Source organism: Pecten maximus, chromosome 2 (genome assembly GCF_902652985.1).
Source record: "Pecten maximus chromosome 2, xPecMax1.1, whole genome shotgun sequence".
Classification (NCBI taxonomy): Eukaryota; Metazoa; Mollusca; class Bivalvia; order Pectinida; family Pectinidae; genus Pecten; species Pecten maximus.
In genome coordinates, this window is record NC_047016.1 from 22859022 (window position 1) to 22886977 (window position 27956).

Genomic DNA, 27956 nt, shown 5'->3' on the forward strand with positions numbered 1-27956 from the left:
CCACTAGTTAACACTATTGTCTGACACATGTCACATCTACCACTAGTTAACACTATTGTCTGACACATGTCACATCTACCTCTAGTTAACACTATTGTCTGACACATGTCACATCTACCACTAGTTAACACTATTGTCTGACACATGTCACATCTACCACTAGTTAACACTATTGTCTGACATATGTCACATCTACCACTAGTTAACACTATTGTCTGACACATGTCCACATCTACCACTAGTTAACACTATTGTCTGACACATGTCACATCTACCACTAGTTAACACTATTGTCTGACACATGTCCACATCTACCACTAGTTAACACTATTGTCTGACACATGTCACATCTACCTCTAGTTAACACTATTGTCTGACACATGTCCACATCTACCACTAGTTAACACTATTGTCTGACACATGTCACATCTACCACTAGTTAACACTATTGTCTGACACATGTCACATCTACCACTAGTTAACACTATTGTCTGACACACGTCCACATCTACCACTAGTTAACACTATTGTCTGACACATGTCACATCTACCACTAGTTAACACTATTGTCTGACACACGTCCACATCTACCACTAGTTAACACTATTGTCTGACACATGTCACATCTACCACTAGTTAACACTATTGTCTGACACACGTCCACATCTAGCTAATACTCATTCATACACCAATGGACCTAAATGTTTTATACAGTTTTCACAGTATCCTTTTACTGATTCAAATCAGAAAATGTATTTTGTAGCTCTATCATTCCAAAGATTGGTTTTTCATAATATTGGTGGCTGTTTTCAATTAAATGTCTATTTGTTTATTTCCGATGTAAACAATGTGTCATATTATTCTACTCAATGTAACACTGCCTCCTGTGTCTTTCAATTTACTAAACTGGAAAAAATAACAGCATTAAAAAATTAAGCACCACATTTTAAACGGTGGCTTGGGTCATTTAAATCTATGCTCCCCTGTGTGCAAGATGCATACATGAAATGAGTGTGTTTTGGGAGGCTGTGGTATATTCATGTGTTTCCTTGTGATAGCACAGAGCTGATGTCAACTTTATAGTGCTACCTCACTGAATCAACATTACTGCCAAAGACATCCAGCAGGACAACCCATCCGTTCACATTAAACTGACAACAGGCAAACAAGTCATTCCATTCCCAAAATACTGAGTGTTAGGCCAAAGTAGCAACTACCATTTTTATAGACTCTGGTATGTCTTGACCTGGGGACAGAACCCAAAGCCTTCCTCACAGGGGCGAACCCTCAACTAAAGTCCAAAAAGAAAAAAATTGTTTAGAAAGAAGAGATAATGTAAGATCCCAATTTAGTCGCCTCTTACTATCATGTAGTGGGGCAGCAGGTAGAGCTCGTACGCCCAACCTGCAGGACACTGAGATAAATGAATTAGGTTTGCTATCAAATTCAACAACAAATGAAAAACAGAAAGTTCTTCTTTTCCTTTTCTTTTTAAACAGAATAGTTCTTTATTGTCTGAATATCAAATAGGACAATTGTAAACATACAATTCAAGGATATACCTACATTTAGTGTAGAGGATCCTTCTACAACTTTTTAAACAATAAACGTAGTTAATTAGAATCGAATACTAAAAAGAGTTTGAATGAGGAGGGTTTGGTACTGATGAGCTGGATATAAGCTAGATAGAAAATCCATCCAGATTGGTGAAGAATTCAAAAGACCAGGCTATGAATCCTTGTCTGACCATTTTCCTTCCAGGGTATGCCAGGGTTCTTATGTACATCACCCTGTATCCAGGTAATAAAGACATCATCATTCAGATAGAAGTACATGGGATAGATAAGACTTCTAAACAAGCATGAAAATTAGCACATTTAGTCGACAAGTTAAAACATTTACTGAGAAAATTAGCTAAACTAATCTATCGACTGGTGCACCCCTCTGCTGGGACAACAGATACACCTGCAAACAGGTTTTTTCTTACACAAGTCTATAACCCAACCAAAGCTTTGTGTCTTGTTCTTTTATCAATCCAACAGCTTCTATACATACAACCCTCTAACCATAACACCAAGTGCCCTTCACACTTCGACCTTAGGTCCCAGTAATTACCAAACCCTCTAACCATAACACTAAGTGCCCTTCACACTTTGACTTTAGATCGTAGTAATCACCAAACCTCTCACTATAACACCAAATGGCCTTTGCACTCTGACCTTAGGTCTCAGTAATCACCTAACCTCTGACTATAACACCAAATGGCTTTTGCACTTTGACCTTAGGTCCCAGTAATCACCAAACCTCTAACTATAACACCAAATGGCCTTTGCAGTCTGACCTTAGGTCTCAGTAATCACCTAACCTCTGACTATAACACCAAATGGATTTGCACTTTGACCTTAGGTCCCAGTAATCACCCAACCTCTGACTATAACATCAAATGGCAATTGCACTTTGACCTTAGGTCCTAGTAATCAAATAGCCTTTGCACTTTGACCTTAGGTCCCAGTAATCACCCAACCTCTGACTATAACACCAAATAGCCTTTGCACTTTGACCTTAGGTCCCAGTAATCACCCAACCTCTGACTATAACACCAAATAGCCTTTGCACTTTGACCTTAGGTCCCAGTAATCACCAAACCTCTGACTATAACATCAAATAGCCTTTGTACTTTGACTTTGGGTCCCAGTAATCACCCAACCTCTGACTATAACACCAAATGGCAATTGCACTTTGACCTTAGGTCCTAGTAATCAAATAGCCTTTGCACTTTGACCTTAGGTCCCAGTAATCACCCAACCTCTGACTATAACACCAAATAGCCTTTGCACTTTGACCTTAGGTCCCAGTAATCACCCAACCTCTGACTATAACACCAAATAGCCTTTGCACTTTGACCTTAGGTCCCAGTAATCACCCAACCTCTGACTATAACACCAAATAGCCTTTGCACTTTGACCTTAGGTCCTAGTAATCACCCAACCTCTGACTATAACACCAAATAGCCTTTGCACTTTGACCTTAGGTCCCAGTAATCACCAAACCTCTGACTATAACACCAAATGGCCTTTGCACTTTGACTTTGTGTCCCAGTAATCAACCAAATGCTTTTCGTTACACATGGAGAGATATCAGAATCCAAGCAGATTCCAGAAGTCTAGATTAACACTTACACAGTACATGTACATGTGTGTCCAGACATCAGGTAATCTCTCATTTGTACTGTTAACTGTACTGTATGAAATTTGAACAAAATATACTTAAAAAACAACAACAACAAAACAAAACCTATTTGCCTGAAATCAACATTATCAATAATTTAATGATAATCAGATTTGTGGGTGGTATTTTCAATAAATGCCTTCGATAACTAGACAACAAATAAATGGCAGAAAAACTGTTTCTAAAGCTAATGTTCCTTTTTAAACTGGGGACCCTGCCAAAACGGAACTTGATCTACAAGCCTAACCAGTGATTAGTATAGATACACCCACATCAACACAGACAACATGCTATCATTAGCGCCATAATTGAATTTTTCATAACTTATTAGCCTCTGGTTGTTTCCTCGTTTTCTACAGTGATAGACCACGCTGCCAGGATTGTACTCCACACCTAAAATCTGGTAAAATCTTACTAAATCACCAGGGGTAGATATGTGCATTTGTTTTCCAAGATAACATCTGAATTTTTTAAATTGATACAAGAAAATGCCACAAGCCTAAGATATAGGATTCATGTTGCTATGGCAATGGACATTCCGTCTGTATCCTCAGCAAATTCGATCAAAATTAACCAATTACGTTAAGTTTATTTTCATTCAATATTGTACACTCAGAAGGTTTCAATTTTAAACCTTGTTTACGAGATCCAATTACAGATGCTGAACTAGTTCTGCTTTCCTACTTTTCAATAATGGGCTATCTAAGCCATTGATCTGGGCTAGTCTACTGTGTGGGGAGGGGGGTGTTCCATAAGTGGTATTCTTTCCTTTTTAGCAATGATATTTGCCTAAAACTAGACTGAGTAAAATTATCTGAGTGTTTGATATGAATTCCTTTAATAGGTTTTTATGAAGAACTACATGAAAGCTATGAAATATGATTGAAACATGTGCTGGGGATTGAGTTTATTGTGTATGACTGTTAGAATGCTTCATATTGTTTTTGTTCAGCTAAACAGACATTTATGGAAGCTTTTCAGCAGTTATCACAGAACAAAATCAGGTAAATTCACAGACAACAGGCAAATACACTTTAAAACACCATTCAATGAAATGTCAGAAAAATCTGATACCAACTGCAGGCATTTTAAAGAACTTCACCAATGATTTAAAAGTCAAACATTTATATGCAATCAAAAACAGATACAACTTAATTTGTCTTCAATAAAATTAAGTTATAGTTTTAATTTGAAAAGTGAAATTGTCATTTCTATTCCAGTTCTTTGTGATGCTATGCTGAGCTGTCCTCTCTGTACACAAGGTTTTGTGAGGTAGATGAATCCATTTGTGAACAAAACTATAGTAATTCGTACTGATTAAGAGAATTTCACACAGCTAACATGTACATTTCTTGTATATAGATATAAAATATCTACATAATCAGTCTCCTGTACAGACATCTATGACCATCATGTGTAGATATACAAGGACTTATGAGAAAATTACCCTAATGTCTTATTGAAAATTAAGTCACATCTTTTTCCTATTACAACAAACTTTATACAGAACAAGCTAAGTATAGACTGGATTTCTAACGTTTCTTCACCTTGAACGAGGAAATTCAGCATGTTAAACACCTGCTCTGATCTAAATTGTCCTGTAACAATATAAAACAAGCATACTGAGTATTGCTTAAGCAATTCATGTACCCTACCACCCCCACCAGCTATGTATACACACTGTAATGATTTATGAAGATGGCACCTTTGGTGTTAATTTGGGAAAATGAAAAGTGTGTAATCAGCTTGTAACTGATTTTAATGCAATAACAATAGAAATTGTAATGTTATCATCATGACAGAGGAATTATATGAAACTTGAATTTTCAAAATGTAGTAATGGTGACCTTGACCTTACAACCTGGAAACTCAAAGTTGTTCTGGCAATTACGGTCATTTACAAGTGTCTGAAGTCTGACTAAGCCTCTAAAGTGCTGACAAGGATTTTCTAAAAATAGTAACATTGACCTTAACCCAACAACTATAAAACTGATCTTGTCTGAGATATTATGGTTGTTAAGTTAATGTGTGAAGTTTGATGAGAATCCTTCAGGGAAAGAAGCTGGTAGAGTGCTGACATTAGGTTTTTAAAAAACAAGAATTTCACGGAAGTGGATGTGTTGTCTGAGCAGAAAGCTGGGTGATTACATGAGTTATTGCACGGAAACAATTTTTCTGTTTTTAGTAACAGTGACCTTGACCTTTGGCCTTCATACCTGAACATTTTCTATTTTGAGGTTACAGTGACCTTAATCTTTGACCTTTGGACCTGAAAAGCAATCCAAAGCAAGCACTTATGATTCCAGTATTCTTCTCAACTTCACCCCTCAGAACTCTCGGCTTCAGACTTACCTTCATGGCCAGTCTGGACACCCGTCGTTTCCTTGCCCACCTCGGAACTCTCGGCTTAAGTCTTACCTTCATGGCCAGTCTGGACACCCGTCGTTTGATTGCCCCCTCTGAACTTTCAGCTTAAAACTTACCGTCATGGCCAGTCTGGACACCCGTCGTTTCCTTGCCCCCCTCGGAACTCTCGGCTTCAGACTTGACATGGTTAGACTCTCCCTCCATTGACATCCTGTCGCTCACTCAACATTCCTCCTGTGACAAGATATCAAATTCTGATTATAAAATTACCGTTAATTCATGTTGTGTTTTCCTTATAGAAATAAGGGTTTTCCATACTGTCTGTAAATATAATCAAGGTAATATCAATTATATGAGAATCTCCTTACTATATATACTCTGGTGTAAATATAAGAACCACTTATTTTACAATATCGGGTAATGTTTTAAATGGAAGAACTTCTTACTCTTATCTGGTGTAAATATAAGAACTTCTCACTCTGATCAGGTGTAAATATAAGAACTTCTCACTCTGATCAGGTGTAAATATAAGAACTTCTCAATTTGATCAGGTGTAAATATGAGACCTTCTTACTGTACTCTCGTGTAAATATAAGTGACTTTCTCATAAGGTAATACCAATTATGAATATGAATAATATCATAAAATATCAGTCATCATAAACTTTCTGGGTTCTATTTATTGTTGATCTTTACTTTCATACAAAAATCCCAACAGCAAACAGTCTCAGCTTCATCTATATATATACATATATGTCTACGAAATATTCATTTCCATTTTTTGCAGATATTGGCATATGGAGATCTAATGTAAAATTTACATTATCTTATCTGAATGCACTTAACACTATGTAATTAAAAAACCTCATTATATAATCGTGAATATGACAGAACATAAACCAATCTATTGTGTAATATTGTTATATACCTGTCAGCTCTCCATCTTGTACCACAATTTTTACACAATTTTTACATATATTATCATAGTAAAACTTTAATAGCGATACATTTTCAAGATTCCAATTTATGTCCACCAGAAAAAGCAATTATAAACTTTAAAGTATTAATAATTTGTCAAATGGAAGCATATAAATGTACTTTTCTAAGGCTTCAATGTAAAAAATATCTCACCCATAGAAATTCCAAAAAGTTTGCTGTTGTCATATGAAATTCAGAATCATATTCAACAACTGGACTTTTTGTCCGCAAGTTTAGAGTTAGTTCCCTTTATGGAGGGTTAAGCATGTCCACACCAGAAAATTCCTTGACATTGTCAATTTTATTAGACAAAGAGCTGTCAATCATGATGACACCTATGGGCAAATTTGTCCTCTGAAGACATTAAGCTTGGGAGATGGTGTTGGATAAAAGCTAGTAAAATGTGTGTACTTGATGGTAACCCTTCGACATGCAGACACCTTGTGGCATTAGCAATACACACACTCAATGTTATTCTGACATAGTATATCTGACCAGGGCCCACTCTGAGATCTAAGATCAGGAGTCATTATGTGTAGGAATACATGTACATTATGATCAGTTCATTTGCTCTCAAACATGACAGCATTAATTAACTTCTATATTTTTGGAAGATCATTTCAAAAGAAGTTTCAATTCTAATATATTAAAATATTCATATGTAAACATTAACTTTCCATTACTGCATATATACGATAAATATGTTTATTTCACAAGTCCATATAGGATAAATATGTTTATTTCACATGTCCCTTGACAATGAATATGTTTATTTCACAAGTCCCTGTACGACAAATATGTTTATTTCACATGTCCCGGGCCTATATGATAAATATGCTTATTCACATTTCCCTAGACAATGAATATGCTAATTTCACATGTCCCTAGACAATGAATATGTTTATTTCACATGTCCCTGTACAACAAATATGTTTATTTCACATGTCCCTTGACAATAAATATGTTTATTTCACATGTCCCTGTATGATAAATATGTTTATTTCATGTGTCCATATACAATAAATATGCTTATTTTAAATGTAGAACAAGAGAATGCTGAATCAATGTTATTCTAACTCAAAATAATACACAAGAGCAAAACACAAGAGATGTACATGGAGATCAGGAGTCCCTTGTAAAACTATAAGGAAAGTCAGACCAGGTGTTCCACAAGAGTAAGCAGCTTCTGCTTCATCAATAACCCCCACCATGTCAATCTAGGTCAAATCCAGGTTTTGTCAGGTTTTCAACATGATAACCAAGGTGATGACAATGGAATCACCAGGCACATTAAAGAGCATCAACCAAGTCAAAACTTATATCTCACCACAAGGAAGTCAGATCTATAATAAGCTGTACTTATTTTCTATGTTAGACACATGTCTCACATTACGATCTACTTATTTTCTATGTTAGACACATGTCTCACCTTACGATCTTCTTATTTTCTATGTTAGACACATGTCTCACCTAACGATATACTTATTTTCTATGTTAGACACATGTCTCACCTTACGGTGTACTTATTTTCCATGTTAGACACATGTCTCACCTTACGATATACTTATTTTCTATGTTAGACACGTCTCACCTTACGATCTACTTATTTTCTGTTAGACACATGTCTCACCTTACGGTGTACTTATTTTCTATGTTAGACACATGTCTCACCTTACGATCTACTTATTTTATATGTTAGACACATGTCTCCCCTTACAATCTACTTATTTTCTGTTAGACGCATGTCTCACCTTACGATCTACTTATTTTCTGTTAGACACATGTCTCACCTTACGATCTACTTATTTTCTATGTTAGACACATGTCTCACCTAACGATCTACTTATTTTCCATGTTAGACACATGTCTCACCTTACGATATACTTATTTTCTATGTTAGACACATGTCTCACCTTACGATATACTTATTTTCTATGTTAGACACGTCTCACCTTACGATCTACTTATTTTCCATGTTAGACACATGTCTCACTGTACGATATACTTATTTTCCATGTTAGACACAATTATTTTTCAAAATTTGGTACTAACTAATTGCATTAGACTAAATGTATAAAGACAGATCGTGGTAAGTTGATATCACCAGTAGTCCCTGTGAATTCCTTAGTGTGGCTGGCCACAGGACACATTACATTTGTGATGAAGTAATAGATTATTTCATGTTTTTTTGGGGAGTGTTATGTAAACGACAAAGAAGTTTTAATGGGACAACTATAAACAAAAGTTTACATAATGGCATTTAAAAAGTGTATATCTTATTCATCACAGCAATGTACAACCTTAATTATCCTGAACAAAACAGCACAAATATATTATGCTAGTGTGCAATTATAGTAAATGTTTATCATGTCAAAAATGTTTTCCTCTGTTCTTCCCCTTCCTCATATTCTTTCTTGTCTATTCCATTTTCCCTCTCTCGTTCTACCTTTGCATTTCTCTCCCTTCTCATATTATCACTTTCTTGTCTCCGATGTGAAATCTTGCTGTCCTAAATGCAATTTCTGATATCCAAATTCCAAGATGTTGTCTCTCCTACCTCTGTCTGCTTGTCCCTTGTTTCCTTTCCCTTTGTCTGCTTGTCCCTTGTTTCCTCTCCCTTTGTCTGCCTGTCCCTCATTTCCCCTCCCTCTGTCTGCCTGTCCCTCATTTCCTCTCCCTCTCTGTCTGCCTGTCCCTCATTTCCCCTCCCTCTGTCTGCCTGTCCCTCATTTCCTCTCCCTGTCTGTCTGTCTGTCCCTCATTTCCTCTCCTTCCTCTGCCTTTGCCTTGTTTCCCCTCCCTGTCTGCCTATCCCTCATTTTCTCTCCTTCCCTCTGCCTGTCCCTCAATTCCTCTCCATCTGCCTCGTGTCCAATCCCTCTCCTTAGCCCTTCCCTCACACTACATTTGAACTTAGCCCTCCTTCCCTCTGCCTGTCCCTCATTTCCTCTCCCTCCCTCTGCCTATCCCACATTTCCTCTCCGTCTGTCTGCCTGTCCCTCACCCCACATTTGAGTTTAGCCCTTATAAGTCCCTGTTGCAGTGTGTTGTTCAGGCCTATTTAACAAAGGAGTATACATGCTTGAACACTTATGGAGGCCATTTGTCACTGTCTGTGTGACCCCCAGGCCAGGAGTCCTGTCATCTCATGCTCCACACACAAGACATCACCTCTTACTCCGGGGAATCCAACTACGTCTTCCTTATAAACTATCTACCTTAGCCCTGTTCATTGGTCATAAGGAACAATACATTGACACAGAAACTTCTGACTCAATTAACATACCGTAGTATGTACTGTAGGGACATGCATATGTAGAGTAGGAAAACGGATTTCTAATTATACTTTGAAAACACTGAGGTTACACAGTGTACCTAAAAACCCTACAGATGCAACACATTGGTTCCTGGAGAATAAGTTCAGGCCCCAGTGTCATCAACTTAAGGAAATACCTAATTATATAACTGAAATTTTTCCTTAGGAAAGCATTACAGAAAAAAAAAGTTCCTTCATTAAAGATGGGAATTCCATTGTATTTATGCTCAATTTTTGTTCTATTTTCAAAATAACTTCTATTTATCTGCGATTGCCCAGGACATGAACTTTGCGTTAATACCAAATTTCTAGTATAACTTGCAGAATAAGTAATAAAATTAAAACCTCAGATTTGATAGGTTCCCACCTTACATACACCTACTTGGTGTATTAGGTCAAGAAAAAAGGAATTTTCCAGATCTTACCATTTGGACCAACACAAGTTTTTTTTTATAAATCTACCTCCAAAGAGCCTCATAAACTACAGCAAAGTCCAGTAGAAAGGCCATTCTGTCTGGACTTTCTAATGAACTGTCCAAACATATTAGGTGGACTTTCTAATGAACTGTCCAAACATATTAGGTGGACTTTCTAATGAACTGTCCAAACATATTTGGTGGACTTTCTAATGAACTGTCCAAACATATCAGGTGGACTTTCTAATGAACTGTCCAAACATATTAGGAACTGCAATAATACAATTGAAAATTGTGTTTTTTTTCTGTACTATATAGGCTTGTAACATCGGGCATGTGCAAGACATTAATATGGATTCGCAAACTCTCAATTTTCACCTTTTGTATGATGTGCCACGGAGAGTTATAGCCCTGTGTTCAGTAGTAATTGTATGCTATGTACATGAATATATTATAGAACACGTGCACATTTTTTTCAATTGATTTAAAACAACACCTGGAGACTTATGCAAATTGTTAATTTAGTTTTAAAAATATACTTTATGGAGTTCACTTAAATGCCAAAACAAGAACGTCATATGAAGGCTCAGTACATGGATGGATGTACCCATATTTTACAGATGTCAATTTGATGTCTGACCTCTCAATCAAAATCATGTCCTGCAGGAAGTTTTGCGATTTCAATATGTAAACTCTATGCATGGGGATAATTTCGCCATTGATCCACCCATTTGTAGTTTGATATTAGGCAAACTTATACGGAGGGGAAATTTCCGCAATCAAAAGGGCTCTGCGTAATTAGCGTAAATTTCCCCCTCACGTAAATATCCACATTTACAGTATCATTTTTCTCACATGATTGTCAGTTAAGTTCCATATACATGGTTTTTGTAATTAGACGGTTCAACACGAAATCAGGGAAAACAGTTTTTCATTTTTTTTTTACTCATACAGTGAGTTACAGCTCATAACTTTGACAATCCAAGAAAAATACACAATTTTTTTCATGCAGAACACAGGTTTTAAGCTAATACACTTATAAATCACCAAATGATATAGTGAGTGTTTGGATTGTAACCTTTTAACTGATTAAACAAGCTAAACATTCTCATATTTATGTTGATCTTGACTTTTGACCCTGATAATCTCAAATCTAATCCTCTTGGTCTAATACTACACAAATTCAACTTCTGTGACCTAGAAATTGTGTCAAGGTCATTTACTTGAACAATTTTGATATTCCAGAGCAAACTACAGAGGAAATATCATGATGCTCAACCTTCTAGTAATGTACAGGTTCATACCCGAGGCTGTTGGTCACATCTGGCTTCTGTCAACTCTTAAGTAAGATATGGCGTTCAATCCATATCTTACCACTGGTGTGATGGACAACATTTTTAGTGGACAATTCACATCTCATCACTGGTATAATGGACAACATTTTTAGTGGACAATCCACATCTTACCACTGGTGTAATGGACAACATTTATAGTGGACACTCCAAATCTTACCACTGGTGTAATGGACAACATTTATAGTGGAAAATACACATTCTTACCACTGCCATTAGGGTTTTTTCTAGACTTTTTGGGGCTGTTAATGGGCCCCACCATTCCAAATTGGAATTATTTCATTTTCAAACCAAATTTCGCAAATTTGCAGTTTACTCACATTTGTCTCACACATTGTCACAGGAGACATTTTTCTCACACACAGACTGGAGGCTGTCACCGGAGACATTTGTCTCACACACAGACTGGAGATTGTCACAAGGAGACACTTGTCTCACACACAGACTGGAGATTGTCACAAGGAGACATTTGTCTCACATACAGACTGGAGATTGTCACAAGGAGACATTTGTCTCACACACAGACTGGAGATTGTCACAAGGAGACATTTGTCTCACACACAGACTGGAGATTATCACAATGAGACATTTGTCTCACACACAGACTGGAGATTGTCACAAGGAGACACTTGTCTCACACACAACTGGAGATTGTCACAAGGAGACATTTGTCTCACACACAGACTGGAGATTGTCACAAGGAGACACTTGTCTCACACACAGACTGGAGATTGTCACAAGGAGACATTTGTCTCACACACAGACTGGAAATTGTCACAAGGAGACACTTGTCTCACATACAGACTGGAGATTGTCACAGGAGACATTTGTCTCACATACAGACTGGATATTGTCACAGGAGACATTTGTCTCACACACAGACTGGAGATTGTCACAAGGAGACATTTGTCTCACATACAGACTGGAGATTGTCACAAGGAGACATTTGTCTCACAAACAGACTGGAGATTGTCACAAGGAGACATTTGTCTCACAAACAGACTGGAGATTGTCACAAGGAGACATTTGTCTCACATACAGACTGGAGATTGTCACAAGGAGACACTTGTCTCACACACAGACTGGAGATTGTCACAAGGAGACATTTGTCTCACATACAGACTGGAGATTGTCACAAGGAGACATTTGTCTCACATACAGACTGGATATTGTCACAGGAGACATTTGTCTCACATACAGACTGGAGATTGTCACAAGGAGACATTTGTCTCACATACAGACTGGAGATTGTCACAAGGAGACATTTGTCTCACATACAGACTGGATATTGTCACAGGAGACATTTGTCTCACACACAGACTGGAGATTGTCACAAGGAGACATTTGTCTCACATACAGACTGGAGATTGTCACAAGGAGACATTTGTCTCACATACAGACTGGAGATTGTCACAAGGAGACATTTGTCTCTCACACAGACTTGAGACATTGACAAGGAGACATTAAGTACAATGTATTAACAACTTTATCAACCTTTCACCAGGGTTCAATGATGTGTTTATCAGTTCAGGTTTTTTTCACATGTGTTGAAATCTATTTGAATATGTATGGATATCATCATGATATACCATGAGTAAATTTACATATTCATGTCTGTCAGGTAAATAAATCTACTTGCAAGTTATTTATTAATGAATGTTCTACAGGTATATAAAACTTCATCCAGAGTTATGCTGATGTAATTTTGAGGCAGTCTGGCCCCAGTGGACCATAAAGTCTACAGTATTTAACACCAGTGTGATTCTGGTATACTTGTCTCTTTGACCATGAAGTTTTGACAGTTCGACACCATACATTAAATTCTAGACTATGTACTTGTATGGGTACAGATACACAACTCTTGATATCAGGGGAACTGGATATGTAAAGGTCAAATCAATATCAGTCATATAAGTATTATATATGAAATTTTGGAAAGATAATGTCAGGGAGTCACTTGACCATTTGATAAATCAATACTGTAAAACTCTGAGACAACCAGTGGAAGATTCTGAGTGTTGATATTTTTATTTGAATATAAGCTATTTTGTCTCAATATTTCTTTCGAGTACAAGCCATTGTATCTTTATGTAATATTAGTTTCTAGATAAATTAACATAAACTGAAAAGGGCACTCCAGTATCCGGTGGGGCTTCATGTGACCTGACTTCCCTTGACAAAATGATGCATTGTGTGAAACAAAGGGCAACAACTCCAGAGGGGCATCATGTGACCTGACTTCCCCTGACAAAATGATGCATTGTGTGAAACAGAGGGCCACAACTCCAGAGGGGCATCATGTGACCTGACTTCCCCTGACAAAATGATGCATTGTGTGAAACAAAGGGCAACAACTCCAGAGGGGCATCATGTGACCTGACTTCCCTTGACAAAATGATGCATACAAAGGGCAATAACTCTATATACTCAGTGTAGGGTAAGATATCTGACTTCTAAAGATAGTAACACATTGTATACAAAGGGCCAGAACTCTGTATAACATGGGGCATTAGAAATCTTACATCCTACAAGGAAATTAAAATATATAGATATTGAGGTATGAAGTTGAAGCTTGTGTTGCTCATTTTTGCAAGGTTACATTTTCTGACGTTTGCAAAAGTAGACTGTGTCATCATTACATTACGGATTCAGCAATAACAGTCTTTTCAAACAAAAATGAATATGTAAGACATTGTACATATTGTACTAGGTACAAGACACATCTGATGGTACATAAGGTATTCTCATTAACTCAACTCCGGTGACTTCTTTTGTAGTTTAAATTACAAACTTTTCAAAGTATAATCAACTTCACATACAACTGTTAATGTGCAATGTGACACCCTCTACAATGTGATTCCCAGTGTTATGGTATAGCTAGTAAGTAACACAATATCAGTTGTCACTGTGTAATGTGACACCCTCTACAATGTGATTCCCAGTGTTATGGTATAGCTAGTAAGTAACACAACATCAGCTGTCACTGTGTAATGTGACACCCTCTACAATGTGATTACCAGTGTTATGGTATAGCTACTAAGTAACACAACATCAGCTGTCACTGTGTAATGTGACACCCTCTACAATGTGATTCCCAGTGTTATGGTATAGCTAGTAAGTAACACAACATCAGCTGTCACTGTGTAATGTGACACCCTCTACAATGTGATTACCAGTGTTATGGTATAGCTACTAAGTAACACAACATCAGCTGTCACTGTGTAATGTGACACCCTCTACAATGTGATTACCAGTGTTATGGTATAGCTACTAAGTAACACAACATCAGCTGTCACTGTGTAATGTGACACCCTCTACAATGTGATTCCCAGTGTTATGGTATAGCTACTAAGTAACACAACATCAGCTGTCACTGTGTAATGTGACACCCTCTACAATGTGATTCCCAGTGTTATGGTATAGCTAGTAAGTAACACAACATCAGCTGTCACTGTGTAATGTGACACCCTCTACAATGTGATTACCAGTGTTATGGTATAGCTACTAAGTAACACAACATCAGCTGTCACTGTGTAATGTGGCTCATTGTGTATTTTGACATCCTGTTTAATGGGATATTTTGTTGATTAAACCAGTAATACAGTTACTGTAATGGGACTTTCTGTGTAGTGTGTCATCTTGTGTTGTGTGAGCCCCTGCGTGTGTGAGACCTTGTGTTGTGTGAGACCTTGTGTGGTGTGAGACCCTGTGTGGTGTGAGACCCTGTGTTGTGTGACTCTGTGTTGTGAGACCGTGTTGTGAGTGACCCTGTGTTGTGTGAGACCCTGTGTTGTGTGACTCTGTGTTGTGAGACCCTGTGTTGTGTGAGACCTTGTGTTGTGTGAGACCTTGTGTTGTGAGTGACTTTGTGTTGTGTGAGACCTTGTGTTGTGTGAGACCTTGTGTTGTGTGAGACCCTGTGTTGTGTGAGACCCTGTGTTGTGTGAGACCCTGTGTTGTGTGAGACCTTGTGTTGTGTGAGACCTTGCGTTGTGTGAGACCCTGTGTTGTGTGAGACCTTGCGTTGTGTGAGACCCTGTGATGTGAGTGACTCTGTGTTGTGTGAGACTCTGTGTTGTACGAGACCCTGTGTGGTGTGAGACCCTGTGTGGTGTGAGACCCTGTGTTGTGTGAGGCCCTGTGTTGTGTGAGACCCTGTGTTGTGAGTGACTCTGTGTTGTGCGAGACCTTGTGTTGTGAGACCCTGTGTTGTGAGTGACCCTGTGTTGTGTGACTCTGTGTTGTGAGACCCTGTGTTGTGTGAGACCCTGTGTTGTGTGAGACCCTGTGTTGTGTGAGACCCTGTGTTGTGAGTGACCCTGTGTTGTGTGACTCTGTGTTGTGAGACCCTGTGTTGTGTGAGACCCTGTGATATGAGTGACTCTGTGTTGTGTGAGACCTTGTGTTGTGAGTGACTCTGTGTTGTGCGAGACCTTGTGTTGTGTGAGACCTTGTGTTGTGAGTGACTTTGTGTTGTGTGAGACCTTGTGTTGTGTGAGACCTTGTGTTGTGAGTGACTTTGTGTTGTGTGAGACCCTGTGATGTGAGACCCTGTGTTGTGAGTGACCCTGTGTTGTGAGTGACCCTGTGTTGTGTGAGACCCTGTGTTGTGTGAGACCTTGTGTTGTGTGAGACCCTGTGTTGTGTGAGACCCTGTGTTGTGTGAGACCCTGTGTTGTGTGAGACCCTGTGTTGTGTGAGACCCTGTGTTGTGTGAGACCTTGTGTTGTGTGAGACCTTGCGTTGTGTGAGACCCTGTGTTGTGTGAGACCTTGCTTTGTGTGAGACCCTGTGATGTGAGTGACTCTGTGTTGTGTGAGACTCTGTGTTGTACGAGACCCTGTGTGGTGTGAGACCCTGTGTGGTGTGAGACCCTGTGTTGTGTGAGGCCCTGTGTTGTGTGAGACCCTGTGTTGTGAGTGACTCTGTGTTGTGCGAGACCTTGTGTTGTGAGACCCTGTGTTGTGAGTGACCCTGTGTTGTGTGACTCTGTGTTGTGAGACCCTGTGTTGTGTGAGACCCTGTGTTGTGTGAGACCCTGTGTTGTGTGAGACCCTGTGTTGTGAGTGACCCTGTGTTGTGTGACTCTGTGTTGTGAGACCCTGTGTTGTGTGAGACCCTGTGATATGAGTGACTCTGTGTTGTGTGAGACCTTGTGTTGTGAGTGACTCTGTGTTGTGCGAGACCTTGTGTTGTGAGACCCTGTGTTGTGAGTGACCCTGTGTTGTGTGACTCTGTGTTGTGAGACCCTGTGTTGTGTGAGACCCTGTGTTGTGTGAGACCCTGTGTTGTGTGAGACCCTGTGTTGTGAGTGACCCTGTGTTGTGTGACTCTGTGTTGTGAGACCCTGTGTTGTGTGAGACCCTGTGATGTGAGTGACTCTGTGTTGTGTGAGACCTTGTGTTGTGAGTGACTCTGTGTTGTGCGAGACCTTGTGTTGTGAGACCCTGTGTTGTGAGTGACCCTGTGTTGTGTGACTCTGTGTTGTGAGACCCTATGTTGTGTGAGACTGCGTTGTGTGAGACCCTGTGTTGTGTGAGACCCTGTGTTGTGTAAGACCTTGTGTTGTGAGTGACTCTGTGTTGTGGGACCCTGTGTTGTGTGAGACCTTGCGTTGTGTGAGACCTTGTGTTGTGAGTGACTTTGTGTTGTGTGAGACCTTGTGTTGTGAGTGACTTTGTGTTGTGTGAGACCTTGTGTTGTGAGTGACTTTGTGTTGTGTGAGACCTTGTGTTGTGAGTGACTTTGTGTTGTGAGTGACCCTGTGTTGTGTGAAACCCTGTGTTGTGTGAGACTCTGATGTGAGACCCTGTGTTGTGTGAGACCTTGCGTTGTGTGAAACCCTGTGTTGTGTGAGACTCTGTGATGTGAGACCCTGTGTTGTGTGAGACCTTGCGTTGTGTGAGACCTTGCGTTGTGAGTGACTGTGTTGTGAGACTGTGTAGTGTGAGACCCTGTGATGTGAGACTCTGTGTTGTGAGACCCTGTGTTGTGAGACCCTGTGTTGTGAGTGACTCTGTGTTGTGAAACCCTGTGTTGTGAGACTCTGTGTTGTGAGACCCTGTGTTGTGAGACCTTGTGTTGTGAGTGACTGTGGTGTGAGACCCTGTGTTGTGTGAGACCCTGTGTTGTGTGAGACCCTGTGTTGTGTGAGACCCTGTGTTGTGTGAGACCTTGCGTTGTGTGAGACCTTGTGTTGTGAGTGACTTTGTGTTGTGTGAGACCTTGTGTTGTGAGTGACTTTGTGTTGTGTGAGACCTTGTGTTGTGAGTGACTTTGTGTTGTGTGAGACCTTGTGTTGTGAGTGACTTTGTGTTGTGAGTGACCCTGTGTTGTGTGAAACCCTGTGTTGTGTGAGACTCTGATGTGAGACCCTGTGTTGTGTGAGACCTTGCGTTGTGTGAAACCCTGTGTTGTGTGAGACTCTGTGATGTGAGACCCTGTGTTGTGTGAGACCTTGCGTTGTGTGAGACCTTGCGTTGTGAGTGACTGTGTTGTGAGACTGTGTTGTGTGAGACCCTGTGATGTGAGACTCTGTGTTGTGAGACCCTGTGTTGTGAGACCCTGTGTTGTGAGTGACTCTGTGTTGTGAAACCCTGTGTTGTGAGACTCTGTGTTGTGAGTGACTGTGGTGTGAGACCCTGTGTTGTGAGACCCTGTGTTGTGTGACTCTGTGTTGTGAGACCCTGTGTTGTGTGAGACCCTGTGTTGTGTGAGACCCTGTGTTGTGTGACTCTGTGTTGTGAGACCCTGTGTTGTGTGAGACCCTGTGTTGTGTGAGACCCTGTGTTGTGTGAGACCCTGTGTTGTGTGAGCCCCTGTGTTGTGTGAGACCCTGTGTTGTGTGAGACCCTGTGTTGTGAGACCATGTGTTGTGTGAGCCCCTGTGTTGTGTGAGACCCTGTATTGTGAGACCCTGTGTTGTGTGAGACCCTGTGTTGTGAGACCCTGTGTGGTGTGAGACCCTGTGTTGTGAGTGACTGTGTTGTGAGACCCTGTGTTGTGTGACTCTGTGTTGTGAGACCCTGTGTTGTGTGAGACCCTGTGTTGTGTGAGACCCTGTGTTGTGAGACCCTGTGTTGTGTGAGACCCTGTGTTGTGAGACCCTGTGTTGTGTGAGACCCTGTGTTGTGTGAGACCCTGTATTGTGAGTGACTCTGTGTTGCGTGAGACCCTGTGTTGTGAGTGACTCTGTGTTGCGTGAGACCCTGTGTTGTGTGAGGCCATATGTAAAGACACCCTGTGTAATGGTTGTTACACTTTTTGTAAAATATGCTGTGGTTTATTTACCTATGCCATGGTAGAAGATAATACTAATGCTAAGGTCAAAATGAAAGATGAATACCTAAAATCACATTGCAAGGGGAAGTAATTCTAAGCCAGAATTGCTCCATCTATTTTGCTCTTCTACATACTCCAAATAGAAAGTTAAAAATTAATTCTTCTTTGTCACCACGACTGGCACAGTGATACCATTTACCTGAATGACTTTAATCACCAACACCTACTAACTCTAAGCATCATTTTTTAACATTTGTTTTTGTTTAACATCAAGCTGACTTGTTTTCATGAAGGTAACAAAAGGGCCGAGTACACCTATCTCCATACATTAGAGATATAAACCTTTACTGTGATGTTCCATGAACCATGTAAATTCTTTGCTATGTTTACGGCCCTTTATTTGGACATTAAAATCATAACTGTGTCACCCACACCTGCCTCGCGGTCATTAGAGTGACTTAGGTACTTAATATCCCACCACAAGTTAAAGCCCTTCCTCAAAACACTTTAAAGATCAAGATCACAAGTATTAAAACTGTACACCCCATCATCCTTTAACTACGCATTTAAACAAATCAACCATAACAGTAAAATCAGAAGAATTCTGTTACTTCATACAGTATCAAACTCCCTGGTGCAGAAATTGATAATTTAAATCCTTGTTGTAACTGGTGTTTAACATTTAACCCTTTCAAAAAAAATTGAATCCTTGACTGACTTACTGCCAAATGGCTGTTGGTCCATCTTTTAGCTTCCAGAAGTTTAACTGACTGTGTTAGGTCTGTTGGTGATGTGTATATCCCGAACCCCCACTAACTAGTCCTGTTATGTCTGTTGGTGATGTGTATATCCCGAACCCCCACTAACTAGTCCTGTTAGGTCTGTTGGTGATGTGTATATCCCGAACCCCCACTAACTAGTCCTGTTAGGTCTGTTGGTGATGTGTATATCCCAAACCCCCACTAACTAGTCCTGTTAGATCTGTTGGTGATGTGTATATCCCCAACCCCCACTAACTAGTCCTGTTATGTCTGTTGGTGATGTGTATATCCCAAACCCCCACTAACTAGTCCTGTTAGATCTGTTGGTGATGTGTATATCCCGAACCCCCACTAACTAGTCCTGTTAGGTCTGTTGGTGATGTGTATATCCCGAACCCCCACTAACTAGTCCTGTTAGATCTGTTGGTGATGTGTATATCCCCAACCCCCACTAACTAGTCCTGTTAGGTCTGTTGGTGATGTGTATATCCTGAACCCCCACTAACTAGTCCTGTTAGGTCTCTTGGTGATGTGTATATCCCAAACCCCCACTAACTAGTCCTGTTAGGTTTCTTGGTGATGTGTATATCCCGAACCCCCACTAACTAGTCCTGTTATGTCTCTTGGTGATGTGTATATCCCGAACCCCCACTAACTAGTCCTGTTAGGTCTGTTGGTGATGTGTATATCCCGAACCCCCACTAACTAGTCCTGTTAGGTCTGTTGGTGATGTGTATATCCCGAACCCCCACTAACTAGTCCTGTTAGGTTTCTTGGTGATGTGTATATCCCGAACCCCCACAAACTAGTCCTGTTAGGTCTGTTGGTGACGTGTATATCCCAACCCCCACTAACTAGTCCTGTTAGGTCTGTTGGTGATGTGTATATCCCGAACCCCCACTAACTAGTCCTGTTAGGTCTGTTGGTGATGTGTATATCCCGAACCCCCACTAACTAGTCCTGTTAGGTCTCTTGGTGATGTGTATATCCCGAACCCCCACTAACTAGTCCTGTTATGTCTCTTGGTGATGTGTATATCCCGAACCCCCACTAACTAGTCCTGTTAGGTCTGTTGGTGATGTGTATATCCCGAACCCCCACTAACTAGTCCTGTTATGTCTCTTGGTGATGTGTATATCCCGAACCCCCACTAACTAGTCCTGTTAGGTCTCTTGGTGATGTGTATATCCTGAACCCCCACTAACTAGTCCTGTTAGGTCTCTTGGTGATGTGTATATCCCGAACCCCCACTAACTAGTCCCTGTTAGGTCTCTTGGTGATGTGTATATCCCGAACCCCCACTAACTAGTCCTGTTAGGTCTCTTGGTGACGTGTAAATCCTGAACCCCCACTAACTAGTCCTGTTAGGTCTCTTGGTGATGTGTATATCCCAAACCCCCACTAACTAGTCCTGTTAGGTCTCTTGGTGATGTGTATATCCCGAACCCCCACTAACTAGTCCTGTTAGGTCTGTTGGTGATGTGTATATCCCGAACCCCCACTAACTAGTCCTGTTAGGTCTCTTGGTGGTATTTTTTTACCTGGAGGGAAACTACCTCCCCTACAAATATCTTACTGTATATATGCTCAACATATTGTCAATAATAAATCACAGTTAAGACTTACATTGCCAGTTTAATGTCTAGTGCACGTCATCACCCAAATTATGGACTGTCAATTTGAGTATTGTATAATGTATACCACCTTACAGGCGCTCTGTATACACATACCTATTTCCCCACATCACTTACTGCACAAACTAGGCTTTCATAATTGTCCTTATATATAGCTTACCTATAATTCGACCTCAGTGTGAGAAAACAAACACCTAATGATTTCTATTGTATTTATCCTGAAATATTGAAGCTTCTTGTTCCAAGGGAATTGATTATTGGTTGAAACAGGATCTTAGATCTATTCTGTCTATACATAAATGTAGGAACCATGGTTTGTGTACAGGTTCTAGTGTTAAATGCTGCTTTTATCAAATATATCAAACAAAAATACCAGTCAGCCATTTGATAAGGTTACTGTTCAATTCATCTCTAAGCCTGATAAAACGAGGTACTTATGACAGTCTTTACCTTCAATTCTTTATTTATCAATAACATTTTAACCAAAAATGTCTATATTTAAATTTAACTCCCAATATACCTTTATACCCTTAATATTTTAATCTTCAATGATTTACCCACAATGCCTTTTTAATCCATAATGCCTTTACCCACAATGCCTTCACACAAAATGCTGTTACCCACAATGCCTTTACACAAAATGCCTTCACACAAAATGCGGTTACCCTAATGCCTTTACAAAAAATGCTGTTACCCACAATGCCTTTACACAAAATGCTATTACCCACAATGCCTTTACACAAAATGCTGTTACCCTAATGCCTTTACACAAAATGATGTTTCCCACAATGCCTTCATTTACAAAGAATGCTGTTATCCACAATGCCATTACACAAAATGATGTTAACCATAATGCCTTTTAACAGACTGCTGTTTCACACAATGCCTTTATACCGAATACTGTCACCCACAATGCCTTTACACAGAATGCTGTAATTACCCACAACGCCTTTACACAGAATGCTGTAATTACCCACAACGCCTTTACACAGAATGCTGTAATTACCCACAATGCCTTTACATAGAATGCTGTAATTACCCACAATGCCTTTACACAGAATGCTGTAATTACCCACAATGCCTTTACATAGAATGCTGTAATTACCCACAATGCCTTTACATAGAATGCTGTAATTACCCACAATGCCTTTACATAGAATGCTGTAATTACCCACAATGCCTTTACATAGAATGTCATTATCCACAGTATCTTTACCCATAACACCTTTGCCAGCAATGCTTTTACCCACAATGCCTTAATGCACAATGTCTTTTCCTCCAATATCTCTTCTTGAAATGTCATTATACATGGATTTTCTATGCCAGTTTTACAGTTTTATACAGGTAAAACCAATTTTAGTTTTATACAGGTAAAAACAACACAGATAAATCTTCTATACTTAAAAAGCTCCCGCCCTTTATCATCTTGATTGTTGTGATCTCTAACTGAAGTGCATTTCAATAGGTCATCAAAATCCATTTTGATATCTGGTACCACATATTATACCAAGAGAAACTATCATTCAATGTGCCATAATGCTCTCAAAACACAAACTCAGTTTGATGTCTGCAATTATGTGATATTGAATTAAAAAATGAAGGCTTGTATTTCATACCAGGTATGTTCCATTCATTTATCTTGATCAAGATCAATTTAACACAAGAATTAAGTTTCAGCATTGTTGAAAGGCATCCTGAAGTTTCCTACCTTGATCTATGACACCAATCTTAGCTTCCTTTACTTCCTTTTGACTTTATTTCTACTAAATGAAAATATGATCTTTATCAATACGGTATCTAGTCTCACTGACAGGTAACTTATATAACTGCTTACATGACCTTGATATAATTTATCCTCAATCTCCAATCACTAACTGTAAGAGGGAGGAAACACTTAAAACTACCAAACATTCCCCTACAGCCGTTACTGTGTATTGAGCTCTCAATTTTGATATTAATATCTTTCTCTAACCTTGACTATACATGTAATCTGCACAATCTGGATTTAACTCTCCCAAACAGAGATTTTCTCGAGTGGAGATAGATTCTCAATAACCTGTCTGATCAGATTTCAATTAACCCTCCTGAGCTGACATTGACTTTCCAAGTATGATCCAAACCTGTCTAATCTGACATCAATTATATGATCTGATCCAAACCTGTCTAATCTGACATCAATTATATGATCTGATCCAAACCTGTCTAATCCAACATAATTATATGATCTGATCCAAACCTGTCTAATCCAACATAATTATATGGCCTGATCCAAACCTGTCTAATCCGACATCAATTATATGGCCTGATCCAAACCTGTCTAATCTGACATCAATTATATGGCCTGATCCAAACCTGTCTAATCTGACATCAATTATATGATCTGATCCAAACCTGTCTAATCCAACATAATTATATGATCTGATCCAAACCTGTCTAATCAAACATAATTATATGGCCTGATCCAAACCTGTCTAATCCGACATCAATTATATGGCCTGATCCAAACTTGTCTAATCCAACATAATTATATGGCCTGATCCAAACCTGTCTAATCTGACATCAATTATATGGCCTGATCCAAACCTGTCTAATCTGACATCAATTATATGATCTGATCCAAACCTGTCTAATCTGACATCAATTATATGGCCTGATCCAAACCTGTCTAATCTGACATCAATTATATGGCCTGATCCAAACCTGTCTAATCTGACATCAATTATATGGCCTGATCCAAACCTGTCTAATCTGACATCAATTATATGGCCTGATCCAAACCTGTCTAATCCGACATCAATTACATGGCCTGATCCAAACCTGTCTAATCCGACATCAACTATATGGCCTGATCCAAACCTGTCTAATCTGACATCAATTATATGGCCTGATCCAAACCTGTCTAATCCGACATCAATTATATGGTCTGATCCAAACCTGTCTAATCCGACATCAATTATATGGCCTGATCCAAACCTGTCTAATCTGACGTTAGCTCTCCCAAGCTGACAATTTGACTTCCATGTATGATCCTAGTCTGATCCTAACCTGACAATTTTGAAATTGAGTCAATTTGACTCTCTAGCCTGATCCTAACCTTTTTAATGAGTCAATCTGACTCTCTATCCTGCTTGTAACCTTTATAATGGGTCAATTTGACTCTCCATATTCTGATCCTAACCTTTATGATACGTCAATTTGACTCTCTATTCTGATCCTAATCTTTATAATGAGTCAATTTGACTCTCTATACTGATCCTAACGTTTATAATGAGTCAATTTGACTCTCTATGCTGATCCTAACCTTTATAATGAGTCAATTTGACTCTCTATGCTGATCCTAACCTTTGTAATGAGTCAATTTGACTCTCTATATTCTGATCTTAACCTTTTTAATGAGTCAATTTGACTCTCTATGCTGATCCTAACCTTTATAATGAGTCAATTTGACTCTCTATATTCTGATCTTAACCTTTATAATGAGTCAATCTGACTCTCTATAGCCTGATCATAGCCTTTATAATGATCGAGTCAATAACACTCTCTAGCCATTACTGAATTGTAAATGTTATCATTCTCTAGTTCAAAATTGTTAGATATCATTATTTCGGTATCGATGCCTGGTTTACTACATAGATAACATGTCTTGGTAGACAATTTTTTTACAAAAATAATGAGAACCACATGGCTATAGAAATTCAAGATTATGATATATCTTTTCAGAGTAAAAACGTTATCATAAGATTTGGAATAAATATCTTTCAAAAGAAATATACATAATGTATCCAGATGTTGATCAGTCCTAGTTTCATTAATGAGTCATTAACTTCCATAAGCGACCTTGAAACACAAATTAAAGGACAGAAAAACGTGTAAATCTTAATTAGAGCACCTTTTCCATCACACAACTCTCATAAACTGAAGCCTTAAAACACAGCTCGACAGTAACTCACAAATCTACCACACCACTTTTAATGGTTGTTATAGCTTGTGCTTCTGGGTTACAAGGTTTTAGTGCAGAATTTATGTTAGTACAGGCAGATCGACCACAACCGAGACCTTCAGATCTCTAAACACCTTGCAGGAAAATGTATCCATGCTTATCTCAAAGTTCTTACAAAATTTATTGGTATACACTCCACAGTGTTGCAAAATTCTAGATTTTTTTTCCTGTTTTTATGTATTCAACTGTGTAATCCTATCACCAGTCCAGTCATATGGTAAATTCTCACAGACTTGTGTCAGACACTTTCCTCTAGATCTATCTACCCTTTTCTCACTAGGACCTGCCTTTATCGCTCTCTCAGACCTGAACCAGACAGTCCTCTATTTACCCTTTTTCTTTCACATACACAGACCTGAACCTCTCCTTGTTCAAATGCTGCTTTCCTCGGGTGAAATACAATGAATGCATCAGTTACCACAAGGGTGAAATTTCAATTTTCTTCTTTCTTGGGCAAAATGTCAGTGATCTCTTTTCCAGGGTGAAATATCAGTTATCACTTTACCAGGAAGAAATATCAGTTATCACTTTACCAGGGAGAAATGTCAGTGATCTCTTTTCCAGGGTGAAATATCAGTTATCACTTTACCAGGGAGAAATATCAGTTATCACTTTTCCAGGGAGAAATGTCAGTTATCACTTTACCAGGGAGAAATATCAGCTATCACTTTACCAGGGAGAAATGTCACTGAGCAGTTTCCTAGAGCGAAATATCAGAGACCACTTTCCTAGCATGAAATGTCGGTGATCACTTTACCAGGGTGAAATGTCAGTTATCAGTTTCCTAAGGTGAAATGTCAATGATCACTTTCCTGGGGTGAAACATCAGTGATCATTCTCCTAGCATGAAATGTCAGTTATCGCTTTCCCAGTGTGAATTATCAGTTGCACTTTCCTATTGTGAAATATCAGTCATCACTTTCCTCAGGTGACATATCAGTGTCCTTTTTCCTAGCATGAAATGTCAGTGATCACTTTCCTAGGGTGAAATGTCAATGATCACTTTCATAAGGTGAAATATCAGTGATCACTTTCCTAGCATGAAATATCAGTGATCACTTTCCTAGCATGAAATATCAGTGATCACATTCCTAGCATGAAATATCAGTGATCACTTTCCTAAGGTGAAATGTCAGTGATCACATTCCTAAGGTGAAATGTCAGTGATCACATTCGTAAGGTGAAATGTCAGTGATCACATTCCTAAGGTGAAATGTCTGATCACTTTCCTAGGGCAAAATATCAGTGATCACCTTCCTAGGGCAAAATATCAGTGATCACTTTCCTAGGGCAAAATATCAGTGATCACATTCCTAGCATGAAATGTCAGTGATCACTTTCCTAGGGTAAAATGTCAGTGATCACTTTCATAAGGTGAAATATCAGTGATCACATTCCTAAGGTGAAATGTCAGTGATCACTTTCCTAGGGTGAAATATCAGTGATCACTTTCCTTCGGTGAAATGTCAATTATCAATTCCCTAGGATGAAATGTCAATTATCAATTCCCTAGGATGAAATGTCAATTATCAATTTCCTATGGTGAAATGTCAATTATCAATTTCCTATGGTGAAATGTCAACTATCACTTTCTAAGGTTGAACTTTCATTTCATTAAATGTTAAAATTATTCATTAGGCTATCAGGAATCAGAACAGAAATTAATACCAGATGCAATTCATTGTAATCTATTGTCATTGCCATATACCTGTTAGATTATACAGTATACCTCTCAGATAAATCTTATACAGTATACCTCCCAGATAAATATAATACAGTATACCTCTCAGATAAATCAAATATAGTATACTTCCCACATAAATCAAATACAGTATACCTCTCAGATAAATCAAATATAGTATACCTCCCACATAAATCAAATACAGTATACCTCTCAGATAAATCAAATATAGTATACCTCCCACATAAATCAAATACAGTATACCTCTCAGATAAATCTTATACAGTATACCTATCGGATAAATATATTACAGTATACCTCCCAGATAAATCTAATACAGTATACCTCCCAGATAAATCTAATATAGTATACCTCCCAGATAAATCTAATATAGTATACCTCCCAGATAAATCTAATACAGTATACCTCCCAGATAAATCTAATACAGTATACCTCCCAGATAAATCAAATACAGTATACCTCTCAGATAAATCTAATACAGTATACCTCCCAGATAAATCAAATACAGTATACCTCCCAGATAAATCTAATACAGTATACCTCCCAGATAAATCAAATATAGTATACCACTCAGATAAATCCAATACAGTATACCTCCCAGATAAATCTAATATAGTATACCTCCCAGATAAATCAAATACAGTATACCTCCCAGATAAATCTAATACAGTGTACCTCCCAGATAAATCTAATATAGTATACCTCCCAGATAAATCAAATACAGTAAACATACCAGATAAATCTAATACAGTATACCTCCCAGATAAATCTAATACAGTATACCTCCCAGATAAATCAAATACAGTATACCTCCCAGATAAATCAAATACAGTATACCTCCCAGATAAATCTAATACAATATACCTCCCAGATAAATCTAATATAGTATACCTCCCAGATAAATATAATACAGTATACCTCT

At 38.8% G+C, this 27956-nt stretch overlaps 1 protein-coding gene across 6 annotated transcripts in view; it reads right to left on the reverse strand.

Moving 5' to 3' along the window:
• LOC117321534 (zinc finger protein GLI3-like) overlaps positions 1-27956 on the reverse strand; it is a 137808-nt gene that overhangs the window by 91785 nt on the left and 18067 nt on the right. For 5 of the 6 annotated variants that reach the window (XM_033875972.1, XM_033875976.1, XM_033875977.1 and 2 more), the window contains exon 2: positions 5712-5829. In XM_033875972.1, the coding sequence (XP_033731863.1) occupies positions 5712-5805 (94 nt within the window). In that variant the 5' untranslated portion in view covers positions 5806-5829. Of the gene's footprint in view, positions 1-5711; positions 5830-9129; positions 9940-27956 lie in introns of those variants that run through there. The other variant, XM_033875974.1, reaches the window with a different exon arrangement.